The 13,858-nt window shown below is 38.3% G+C and overlaps 1 protein-coding gene across 1 annotated transcript in view; it reads left to right on the top strand.

Annotated features, from left to right (window-relative positions):
* LOC143236405 (uncharacterized) overlaps positions 1-13,858 on the top strand; it is a 50,297-nt gene that overhangs the window by 23,376 nt on the left and 13,063 nt on the right. Inside the window, exons 15-17 of the mRNA XM_076474666.1 lie at positions 1,159-1,244; positions 9,473-9,715; positions 10,267-10,533. Coding sequence (XP_076330781.1) covers positions 1,159-1,244; positions 9,473-9,715; positions 10,267-10,533 — 596 coding nt within the window. The remainder of the gene's footprint in view (positions 1-1,158; positions 1,245-9,472; positions 9,716-10,266; positions 10,534-13,858) is intronic.

Genomic DNA, 13,858 nt, shown 5'->3' with positions numbered 1-13,858 from the left:
ACTTGCATGGGAGGTGTGCAAAAAGGAAACCTTTGCTCTCTGAGAGAAACATCAAGGCCAGACTGAAGTTTGCCAGAGAGAATGTAGACAAAGACCAGGACTCCTGGAATAATGTCCTTTGGACAGATTAGTACAAAATTGAATTATTTGGACACAAGAACAGAGGACATGTTTGGCGTAAACCAAATACAGCATTCCAGGAAAAAAACCTCATTCCAACTGTGAAGCATGGAGGTGGAAGTGTCATGGTTTGGGGATGTTTTGCTGCAGCAGGACTGGACAGCTCACAATCATAGAATCCACCATGAATTCTACTGTGTATCAGAGGGTACTTGAGGATCATGTGAGACCAGCTGTAAGAAAATTAAATCTGAAGCGAAACTGGACCCTGCAACACGACAATGACCCAAAACATACGACTAAATCTACCAAGGACTGGCTGAAAAGTAAGAAATGGAGAGTCCTGGAATGGCCGAGTCAAAGCCCAGATCTTAATCCCATTGAGATGCTGTGGGTTGACTTGAAACGGGCTGTACATACAAGAAACCCCTCAAACATCTCGCAGCTGAAAGAATTCTGCATTGAGGAGTGGGGCAAACTTTCTTCAGACCGATGACAGAGACTGGTAGATGGCTACAAGAAGCGTCTCACTGCAGTTATTTCAGCCAAAGGGGGTAACACTAGCTATTAGGGGGTAGGGTGTCCTAACTTTTTCCTCAGTTAGAATATGCATTTTTATAGAATTACATTTATAGAAGATCATAAAAAGTCTTTTCTTCAGTTTTAATTGTTTAATTATATTCCTATAATCTCTCAGTATTGTTAAAATTGAGATTAAATATCTATATATCCAAAAATGTTACAAAAATACACAGGCCTTTCATTGGCTGTTCTAATCTTTTCACATAACTGTATTATTCTCTGAAGTACTTAGGAACAAAAAAGTTATATCTTCATGTGAAAGAGGTGTTCTCACAGCATTATATTCATTTTATGTTCTAACATTTTTCTCGGCGTCACACGTTTGGAACACAACATATTAATTTTGATTCTAAAACTAAAAAACTCGCAATACTTTAGTTACTTCAATAAGGTTCTAGTGTATTTACAGTACAAACATTCCCCAGTATCTGATGTTGTGTCCACGTTATTCCACAGCAGAAACGATGAGAAGGCTTCTGTTAAATGACGAAGGAAGTCATCGAAGAAAGCGTCAATCTGTAGCACCTATTAGTCCAGCAACGGTGAGTTAAAGCACGAATACAGGTGTGTTTGTGGTACGTGACATTTCTTTAGTACTGAACTATATTTTTCATACGGGTATCTTAATCGCCTGGAGCACAATATTACAGAAGGTGTAGACTAACAGTTAAACTGTGAACATTCAAAAGATTACAAAACCTAAGTACCTCTTTCCTATAAATATATATTTAAGAAATATAAAACAAGCTGGCCACCACGCACTAGACGCTTAAAACTAGTTTTATTTTATTTTACCTTATTTTATTTTTATTCATATATTTATTTTATTTATTTTCCCCTTCTTTCTTTTCTTTTATTGTATTATCAGTATTTCACCGATAAATATATATGAAAAAACAGTATATACATAAAAGTGAAGAAAAAACAAAAAAAACGAATAGAAATATTGAAAAAAAACTTTAAATAATGAAAAAAAGGGCAAATCAAGACAATACATGGACATTGCCGTGAAAAGGGCCTGAGTACTGGGTAATACTTTGGCCCAATGACACACTCCAATTAGTAGACGACATGAAAGTTAAGTATGGAGGAAGAGGTCTCGTGCACCTGACCCTCCTGGGTATTCAAAAATTAACCTACCCAAATAGAAGAAGCGAAGATTACAAGAGGTGTAGACAAGCATTTATACTGTGAACATTTACAAGATTCCAGAAGGTGTAGACAAACAGTTAAACTATAAACACTCACAAGATTACAGAAGGTGTAGACAAACAGTTAAACTATAAACACTCGCAAGATTACAGAAGGTGTAGACAAACAGTTAAACTCTAAACACTCGCAAGATTACAGAAGGTGTAGACAAACAGTTAAACTCTAAACACTCGCAAGATTACAGAAGGTGTAGACAAACAGTTAAACTCTAAACACTCGCAAGATTACAGAAGGTGTAGACAAACAGTTGAACTGTGAACACTCACAAGATTACAGAAGGTGTAGACAAACAGTTAAACTGTGAACACTCACAAGATTACAGAAGGTGTAGACAAACAGTTAAACTGTGAACACTCACAAGATTACAGAAGGTGTAGACAAACAGTTAAACTGTGAACACTCACAAGATTACAGAAGGTGTAGACAAACAGTTAAACTGTGAACACTCACAAGATTACAGAAGGTGTAGACAAACAGTTAAACTGTGAACATTTACAAGATTACAGAAGGTGTAGAAAAACAGTTGAACTCTAAACACTCACAAGATTACAGAAGGTGTAGACAAACAGTTGAACTGTGAACACTCACAAGATTACAGAAGGTGTAGACAAACAGTTAAACTGTGAACACTCACAAGATTACAGAAGGTGTAGACAAACAGTTAAACTGTGAACATTCACAAGATTACAGAAGGTGCAGACAAACAGTTAAACTGTGAACATTCACAAGATTACAGAAGGTGTAGACAAGCATTTATACTGTGAACATTCACAAGATTACAGAAGGTGTAGAAAAACAGTTAAACTGTGAACATTCACAAGATTACAGAGGGTGTAGACAAGCATTTATACTGTGAACATTCACAAGATTATAGAAGGTGTAGACAAGCATTTATACTGTGAACATTCACAAGATTACAGAAGGTGTAGACAAGCATTTATACTGTGAACATTCACAAGATTATAGAAGGTGTAGACAAGCATTTATGCTGTGAACATTCACAAGATTATAGAAGGTATAGACAAACAGCTAAACTCTGAACATTCACAAGATTACAGGTGTAGACAGAACTCCAAAGATAGGACATGTGATAAGGTGTAATTTTGAACATGTATTATAAATCAGTGCCTGTACCGACTCCATATTCTGTTCTGAACAGTGGCGTACTACTATAAGTCCAACAGTTACTAATGTATTATATTTTATTTGAAAACTATATCAGAGAAATGCCCTAATATCTATTGATTAGTTTGCTCAGTTTGGTATGGAAAGGAACAATATGATTGAGTTTGAAAGCGTAATAATTCTGTTAAGGTGTGACTGTTTTAGAACATGTCCGAACAAAACAAAGTGTTGTTATAAGTTTTTTACATGTACATAAAATAAAATATTTTATTTATATTTTTGTAATCTTTATGTCTACTGTATACATTTAACTATACAAAAAACTTTTGACTTTACCATTTTTAAATATGTTTTCAAAATAAGATTGTTTATTTAGCTTTTTAATACATCTTAGACGTCTGAAAAGTTAATTATCACCTTGTACTAAAAGACAGCTATGTGACTTGTCTACTACTTATGAAATGAATACGTTGACACAATAGTTTTCAAAATGATAAGAAACATGTTATGTTTTGAATTCATACTGGACACAGTTCATTACTGGTTCATATTTACCGGAATGAAGGGTGACACAGTAACACATCCATTCGTTTTTATCGGAATGAAGGGTGACACAGTAATACATCCATTCGTTTTTACCGGAAGGAAGGGTGACACAGCAATACATCCATTCGTCTTTATCGGAATGAAGGGTGACACAGCAATACATCCATTCGTCTTTACCGGAATGAAGGGTGACACAGCAATACATCCATTCGTCTTTACCGGAATGAAGGGTGACACAGCAATACATCCATTCGTCTTTACCGGAATGAAGGGTTACACAGCAATACATCCATTCGTCTTTACCGGAATGAAGGGTTACACAGCAATACATCCATTCGTCTTTACCGGAATGAAGGGTTACACAGCAATACATCCATTCGTCTTTACCGGAATGAAGGGTTACACAGCAATACATCCATTCGTCTTTACCGGAATGAAGGGTTACACAGCAATACATCCATTCGTCTTTACCGGAATGAAGGGTGACACAGCAATACATCCATTCGTCTTTACCGGAATGATGGGTGACACAGAAATACATCCATTCGTCTTTACCGGAATGAAGGGTGACACAGAAATACATCCATTCGTCTTTACCGGAATGAAGGGTGACACAGCAATACATCCATTCGTCTTTACCGGAATGAAGGGTGACACAGCAATACATCCATTCGTCTTTACCGGAATGAAGGGTGACACAGCAATACATCCATTCGTCTTTACCGGAATGAAGGGTGACACAGCAATACATCCATTCGTCTTTACCGGAATGAAGGGTGACACAGCAATACATCCATTCGTCTTTACCGGAAGGAAGGGTGACACAGCAATACATCCATTCGTCTTTACCGGAATGAAGGGTGACACAGTAATACATCCATTCGTCTTTACCGGAATGAAGGGTGATACAGTAATATATCCGTTCATACTTACCGGAGAGAAGGGTAACACGATAATTGTCACCATTTCTGCCCAGTGCTCTGAATGTCAAAGTGAAGAAATTCAACCAAGCGCGGGTAAACGGCGGGAGTAACTATGACTCTCTTAAGACTCCTTTGGGTAGCCAAATGCTTCGTCATCTTAGTAGTGACGGATTGACTCCTTTGGGTAGCCAAATGCTTCGTCATCTAAATAGTGACGGATTGACTCCTTTGAGTAGCCAAATGCTTCGTCATCTAAATAGTGACGGATTGACTCTCTATAGAGCCATAGAACATTGCCAAAGTACTGCCCATGGAGGTACCTCCCAGCGGTGCGGCTGGATACAGGGTCCCCTGTAACTGAATCCTCCACACGTGAAGGAGAACACTAAGAACCCGTATGATGGGCTCGCCGACCATCATATGTCCAAAGGCAGGGGCAGTCAGCTCCAGACAAAGGAAGGAAAACCTTTTAAACCGTAGCGAGGACTCACCGAATTCGCTAGCTATATGGGTGCCCGGTAGGAGGTTGCAGCCCTGCTCTGTATTAGCATTTTGTAGGGACTGACCTACCATACATCAGAGCTGGTTGTAATAAATATGGAAAGTAATATTAATGATAAAAGCTATGGTTTGGCGTTCGTGGGGTGCCAGGGCGACGCCAAACCCATGCTACTTGGCACCGCCCGGGGATGGTAGCTTCCGAGCGATTCCCCGGCGTCGAGGGAGAGGAAAGCCTAAGATCCAGAATAGAGGTATTGAATGAAACCTATTCCAACAACCAGACACATATCCAAGGTGTTTTGTTTGCAACTAGTCAGACTGCCAGGGGAGGCAGATGCCGAACCACTGAGGTGGACGGCCTAAGTTATGAATCCTCTGAAAATGAAGAACTAGAGTCTTTAAACAGCTGAACCACAGAGGTGGACGGCTTAAGTTACAGTCCCACAGTCATCAAGGGACAAAGGACAAATTTACCGAACTGTGACAAGGAATTGACGGTTGAAAGGGTAGGGAGGACAGTATTTGTTAACCTACCCTATAAGAATAAACTTTTGGCTTGCGACCAGTGCCCACTCGAGTTCACGAGTTTTCCTAGATTTGCGGACCATCTGGCAAATATTCATAACTCGGTGGCACAAGCGAAATGTATGTTTTGTGGAAAAGACGATAGCCACCATCATGCTATCGCATGTCATATACCGAAATGTCCCTATCGGCGTTCCGTGGCGTTCGCCAATCAGTCTTCCAGCTTCGGCTGTGAAGTCTGCGACCTGAAATTTAAGACCAAATCAGGCGTGTCTCAGCATAAGAGACATAAACATCCAAGGATCCGGAATGCCGAGCGCATTCAAATGTCTGGAGTTCGGACACCGTCGGAGCGCCCACGCCATGTAGTCTGGTCCGAGGAAGAAGTACGAACCCTCCGAGAGATGGTAGTAGTATACTCGGGCCAAAAGAACATCAATGTTCTCTGTGCAGAACATCTACCCGGCAAAACTCCAAAACAGATCTCTGACAAACGGCGAGATCTCAATAAACAAAAACCGCCCGTCTGCACTGCTTCACACACCATCAAGAGTCGTGGAGATCCTGCTGTCGTCGTTCAGCACGAGGAGCTCGACTGGGAAGGGATTAATATCCCCGACCGGAGTTCTAAGTTCTGTTCGTACATATGTCAGCTGAGAGATCAGAAGGGACTCGACGAAGCAACCTGGCAGGAGGTCGAAGTTGTGACCAAAACATGGGTTGACGAGATCGCCCATTCTCAGACAACATGGAGAAACGAGAGAACTTCGACGCAGGCTCTTAAAGTCATTAATCCTGCTCGAAGGCCATACAAGAGGCGGTTCCACAGGGTAGAACGCTTTAAAAGGTTCCAGAGAATGTTCGATTTCGAACGTAAACGCCTAGCTGAGGAGATATTAGACGGCCGGGATGCTGTCAGATGTCCACTCAGTAAAGATCAGGTGAAAGACCATTACGATCAGGTCTACGGTGTTGCTAATAATAACGTCAATTTTGACGGCTGTCCATTTCCACCCAGGACAGACAACACTAATATTCTGGAACCAAAAACATCATCCGAAGTGAGTCAGGCACTTCGAGGCATGAAGAGAGGGGCCCCCGGTCCCGATAAGATCACTCTTCCTTTCTTACTCTACCGCCTTAAGTATGGTATCGACGCCTCCTTGGCAAGTCTGTATAACATCTGGTTATTCACGGGCCGCATTCCTGAATGCATGAAGGTCAATAAGTCGGTGCTCCTTCCGAAAGGATCGAGTAATCTGCACGAGGTCAAAAACTGGAGACCTATCACGATATCCTCTATCGTGCTTAGGTTATATTCCAGGATTATGGCCCGTCGCCTCGAGCAGGCCGTGCAGATAAATCCCAGACAGCGTGGTTTTATTCCTCAAGCGGGTTGCAGAGACAACATCTTCCTGCTCCGTTCCATCATGAAGAAAGCCAAGCGACATGGGACTCTAGCTATGGCCTTTTTTAGACCTGTGTAAAGCCTTTGATACGGTTGGCCACCAACATCTTCTAGCCAGCCTTGCCAGATTTCATGTCCACCCGCATTTCGTCCGACTTGTAGGGGACATGTATCAAGATGGTGTAACGACATTTAGGGTTGGTATCGAGAATACCAAACCTATTCGCCTCCTCAGAGGCGTAAAACAAGGGGACCCCATGTCTCCTATTTTGTTCAACATTGCCCTGGATCCTCTCATCCGTAAGATCGAAGAGGTTGGCCGAGGCATATCGCTAAACAAGAAGCTGGATCCAGTTTCTACTTTGGCGTATGCTGATGATATGGCAGTGCTGGCAAAAGACCATGCTAGCTTACAGGAAATGTTGAACACCGTGAACGATTACTGTTTGGGTAACGGCCTCTCACTGAACATCTCGAAGAGTGCCGGAATGCTGATTAGGGGGTCCAGTAAGACCTTTACCGTCAATAATTGTTCTCCTTGGACAGTTAATGGTGAAGGGCTCCCGATGATCGGACCCTAACAATCTTACCGTTACTTAGGGGCCAATGTTTGTCCATGGACCGGGGTGTACAGCGAGCCTGTACTTCCTCTCCTCGAGAAGTGGATAGATAACATCTCGAGGGTACCGCTAAAACCACACCAACGGGTTGAGATTCTCAACCGATTTGCGGTACCCCGGCTCCTTTACCAACTCGAATTGGGAGCATCGAGTGGTAAGTTATTGAGAGAAATGGACAATCTAATTAAAAAAGGCCGTGAAGAGCTGGTGTCATCTTCCGCCTTGCACGACCGACGAGTTACTCTATTCCCGTTATAGAGACAGTGGCCAAGCACTTGTCAAGTTGGAATCTCTGATTCCAACTCTTAAGATCAAGACAGGATTAAGGCATGTCCATTCATCGGGCAAAACTATTAGATATCTAGCCGAAACTGATAACGTATTCGATAACATCCAAGGAATTGCTTTAAAGGCGGGACTTCCGATCCCTAAGCCCGAACAGACTTCCGGAACATATCATTCTAATTGGAGGGATATGGAAAGGAAGCGTTGGGAAGGTCTTGCCCTGCAAGGGCACGGTGTAAGTCTCTTCAAAGGTTCAAGATCTGCCAACCACTGGTTACCTAAACCGGTGGGTATGAAGGACCACCACTGGGTGAAGTGTCTTGCTTTGAGGGCAAATGTATATCCCACAAGGGAAGCCCTCAGTCGAGGGAATTTGAGTACTAACAAAGAAGTTGCGAAATGTCGGGGCTGCTCCCCTCCGAGAGAGACCATATGCCATCTAAGTGGTCAATGTCCCAAATTAAAATCTATGAGGACACGGCGTCACAACAAGATTTGTGACCATTTAGTTAAAGAATGTGTAAGTAAAGGGTGGAAAGTACTCGTAGAACCCACCATTGAGACAGACAATGGTGAGCGTCGGAGACCGGATCTGATCTTCCATCGTGAGGAAAAAGCGGTGGTTGTTGATGTGACGGTCCGATACGAACTCATGTATAGCTCCCTAGAGGAAGCATATAATTCCAAGGTCGCCCGCTATGAAGAGCTCGCACCACAAATTAAAGATCTAACTGGTGCAACTTCTATTGTTTTCCACGGTTTACCAATTGGTGCCCGCGGTGCCTGGTATCCGAGAAACACGGAAGTACTGGCGGACCTGGATATAAGATCTAAATATTTTGAAGAGTTCTTGTGCCGACGTGCGATGCTTTACACCCTAGATGTATTGTAGAAGGCGAACAATGAAAACCACCTCGCCTGGTAAGGAATTACCGCCCACAATACATGACGAAATTTGAACAGCCTCTTGTCGTTTGACCAATGTAGGTATAATGCGCAAATGAATTGATTTCTTTATGCGTCTTCACTATCGGCATCTGTCGATATCGTCGACGTAAAATTGGGTAATTGTATAATATCGATAGCCAAATGCCTCGTCATCTAATTAGTGAAGCGCATGAAAGGATTAACGAGATTCCCACTGTCCCTATCTACTATCTAGCAAAACCACAGCCAATGGAACTGGCTTGGAGAAATCAACCGGGAATGAATGTTTACCGGATTACCTGATCCGGTAATCTTACCAGAAAGAAGGGTGACACGACACAGTAATATAAACATTCCTTTTCGTGGTTAGAATTAAAATTACATGATTATTAAATTAAGTACAAATGTAATATGTTCTTGACCTTTGAGTAGAAGGATAAATTACATGGTAAATATAAGCTGTTTCAGTCTTTTCTGTTATCAGTTTTTTACTGTTATTACAGAAGTATTTTCACTGTAACAACATGTAAAAATCTATATATCTGTACTTCTTGGTTATTAATGATTTATGAAACTGTATTCCATGCTTTTTTCTTAATAAAGAAATGTATTTAAAAATACCTGGTAAAAACATCTGAATATACACACTCTAAGAATATTCTCCACTATAATACCTTCTCTATCATTTTGGCATACAGGTGAACGTCATGCTGGGTATGAATGCTTTGACAACCACAGCTTATCCCACTACATCTGCTGTAGAACTTCTGTTTCAATCTATAAATCTGTATCTGAGTGGAATCTGTCAGTATCTGGTAGTAGGAGAAGATCCAGTCACCATCTGGACCTCTCTTGCTGCTATCCGTGTTGAAAAGATGGAGTTTGACAGAGTGGATGGACTAACCTTAGCTTCTCTGGACAATGGTCACAATAACCACTCAGTGGGTGCTTAATTGTTTTGTTTCCTTTTTTGCAACAAAAACTGTTGTAATAAAATTAGGTAAATGGAACCTCATAATTAGGCTCACTGTTTTAGATCATGTAATTGTAACAATAAAATTCAAAGAGGAAACAGTATTTTCATTCTTCAATTTTTCAAGCCCACTGTGTGGGTCAGATCTTCAACTGAGATCTACAATCTACATTGTACATATTGCACATGGATTGTACATATGTAAGAAGCTGACTTATAAATTTACTTACTCTTGTGATGAACATTACCCTCATTTCTGTCCATTTATCATCAGCTACTTTTATTTGTTTTAAATGCTACATAGATTCATAAAAGGTCATTAATAAAGTTTTCTGCTTTGGATTAAAAAATATAGTAAAAAAACAAACAACTCCTTTGATATGAAGCTACAACCCTTGTTAATGTAGGTCTTTACTTGTAAATCATAATCTTATAAAACCTTTTGTTATTTATCATTAACAGGAAATAGTGCATTTTGTCTTCTTGATTTTATCCTAGATCTCTTTGATCTTTTTCTAGGTGGTTCTTGGGAACGACCTGACCAACACATACCGGATGTGGTATTCAGAAGCAACTGTGTATTATGGTGCATGTCTTGGGTCAGCAGAAATTGCACTTCAGGCTGCTAGTGTTATAGGAGGAGATGTTCTTGTTGGTTCTCTATCACAAATTCAACTGTTTAATCCCATCACTGGTCAGCAACTGCTAGTAGACGAACTCTTGTTCCCAGTGACTTCCACGGTTCGTGTGGAGAAATCACAAATTAGGAGTGGTCAGACACTTGTGGTAAGATAAAAATCTGTCAAGTGAGCTACTGAATAAATGTTTATTATCACAAAGAACTTTTTGACTATATTAGCCCTTTTTATGTTGAAAAACATAACCTTTTAAATGTGTCAAAATAATATTAAACATTAACCAGTAACTTACAAATGACATATAATATTTTGACCAGTTTACATAGCTACAACTGTGTATTTAAAATGTTATTTTGATATTATATAAAGATCTCTAGCTTACACAATATGTAAGTTTTAAAAAACAAGTCACTATCTCAAGACATTGAAATTGATTTTATTGGCTTTCTCACTGTATCGTGGGCATGGCCCTGTGGTAGAACTCCTGAATTTTGGAGTTGGTGAAATAATAGATACAAATAAGTATAAATTTTTTAAATGCAAATTGGAATCAATTTCATTAAACTTTGGAGAATGAAGATCAGTTGGAAAACAAATAAAACACTTACATTGGCAGTAGCTAAAAGTATATCAAAATATATGTCAAAAAACCAGGTTCGAGTTTCACTAAAGAAATTGAGATTGCTATTAAATAAAATAAAAAAAAAAGAGAAACGCTGGAATATTATACAGTGGTACCTCGGTTCTCGAACTTAATTCCTTCCAGAAAGCTGTTCGAAAACTGACTTGTTCGAAAATCGAATCAATTTTTCCCATAAGAAATACTGTAAATGAAATTAATTCGTTACACACCTCCCAAAATTACGTATTATGAAGCATTTTAAGTAAAAATATTGCTTATTTATACCTGTATAATAATACTTACATGCATAAAGTCAACCACAAAAACTATAAACACAATAAAAAACAATAAATGAAAATTTAACTGCACTTTACCTGTGCTGAGGAGAGCTGATGGCATAAGTGAAAGGTGGTGAGGAACGTGGAGAGTAGGAGGGTTATTACTGTTTGGAATGGGAGTCACCTTCCATAAAAACGTCAGGTATCTCTCCTTCTGGGGCTCTTTCTCTTTTCTGTCTCTTTGCACTGCTACAACCTGCTTGAGACTCACTGGACCTATTTCTCACTAAAATATTGTCTAATGAGGTTTATTTCTGCCTGGCACTCTCCCCGTGTCTCACCACACTATGTATGCCACTTCTCTTCCTAAATTTTTCAAACCACCCCTACCAGCCTTAAAGGCATCACTTGTATCAGCACTCATTCCAGGGGTGTTTCTCAGGAGGTCAGCATGCAACTACTTTGCTTTCTCACAAATGATGGTATCAGAAATGCTATCACCAGCTAACTGTTTTTCGTTTACCCAAATTAACAACAGTTTTTCTACCTCTTCTATTGTTTGTGATCTTTGTTTCGTAAGCACTGTCACTCCTTTGATGACCTCTTTATTTTTCAGTATAGTGCAGACTGTAGACTTAGCCATACCAAACTGTGTAGTAAGGTCAGACACACGAACACCACTCTCATACTTCGCTATGAGATCTTTTTTCACCTCTATTGTGGCTCTAACAACTTTTCTTTTTGGTTTGCTGCTTTCATTATCTTTCTTTGACCCAATGATGGTTTATTTAATCAGAATATTTAGAAAAACAACAAAAACAAAAAGAAAAACGAGAACATTCACAGCAGATTTTAGCGGGGGTGTGGACTGAGCGACAGGTGCGGGTAAAATGTTTTGGGCAAGCTTTGTATGGGCCGAAAATAGTTGAATGGTTGTTCGGGTCATGACAGCTTGGTTCTAGAACCGAGTTTATATTCGACAACCGAGACATTTTTTCTCAAACAATATGTTCGGAAACCGAATCGTTCGAGAAGGGAGTCGTTCGAGAACCGAGGTACCACTGTATATGTAAAATACTAATTTGCATTTTGAAAAAAAACACAAAAACAAAGGATAGCTAACGATTTGATTAACCAATAAAAAATTAATAACTGATTATTCTTGATATAATTTAGATTTTAAAAAATGCAGACAATTTTTGGAAGAAATTAAAAAATGATATTAATGAAAACAAAAATAATTTCCCTCAGCTGGTGAAGAGTAAAATATTTTCTGAAACTGTTAAAAATCATTTTTTAATGCAATTCGTGAGATTACCAAAGAAAATAATGATTCAGTTTCATTGTAGAATGCTATGTTTAGGTGAATGAAAAAATAAATAAAGTTAACAGGTTAAAATCAAATTTTTCTGTTGTAAATGGAAGTGAAAATACTTTAATGTTCAAAATAATGAAATAAATAAAATAATTAAAATTTTTAAAAGCATTGATAAAAATATATCCAACAGATTTGATGAGGTTCAAAATATGATGCTTAAGAATTGTAATAAAACTGTTTATAAAAAATTAGCAAACATATAATTAAAATCTGGTCGTTTTCCATAAATGATGAATATGACCAGATTTTAATTAACTTGACAAGTTGTCTGTTTGAAGTTTCTTGAAAGCAATAAAATGTTAAATTCATGTCAGATAAGCTCAAGAAAAATCATAAACAACTGATAACTTTATTAGATTAACAGAATTAATAATAAATGGGTTTAATTATAAATCTTAATGGAGCTGTTGTACTGAATGTTGAAAAAAAATAGTTAAAATCTGGTAAAATGTTTTGATCTATAAATTAATTTATTACTTTTAAGTTACACAATTTTGTTAAAAATGGGAAGAATAAGATAAAATAATAGGTTTTCACACACATAAGCAACAGAATTGGGTGTGACACAAGCAATAGTACTAAATCCACTACTTTTCAGTATGTATACAAGTGATATACCGTGTCCAATAACTAACAACGGTTTTTATTGATATTGAACATTGTGCTGAATGCATTACTTAATGGGTAATTAATCATTCAGTTCCAATAATATTAGAAAATCTGAAATTATCCTCAACAGATTTAGAGTTATGGAAAATCTATTTGAATCCTGAAAAGACAAAGTTTATTATTTTTCATAGGAGGAATAATATTCCCAAAAGAAGTGTAAATCAAATTAAAAATGCCAAATTGCAAGTATACAAAATTAATATAGAAACAGTTGAAAATGTAAGTTACCTTGGTATTTTATCTAAAGAATTATTGTAAGAAAACCAGGAACTTCTGTTAGTTAGAAAAAATTAGAAGGAAAACAATTATAATATTAAGAAAATATGATTCACTTTTAAGTTTCTATTGTTATTAATTTTAGATGCATATGGTTTTAATGAATTTAATTGTATCTATATATATATAGACATATTTATATCTACACAAATATATATATTAACATTCGTTAGTAAAATTAAATATATAAAAATTCAGTTACAATGAGTAGTTATTGAATGGAAAAAAATATTTAAACTCTAAATAGATA

Source organism: Tachypleus tridentatus, chromosome 13 (genome assembly GCF_004210375.1).
Source record: "Tachypleus tridentatus isolate NWPU-2018 chromosome 13, ASM421037v1, whole genome shotgun sequence".
NCBI lineage: Eukaryota > Metazoa > Arthropoda > Merostomata > Xiphosura > Limulidae > Tachypleus > Tachypleus tridentatus.
This window is presented reverse-complemented; position numbering and strand designations above follow the sequence as displayed.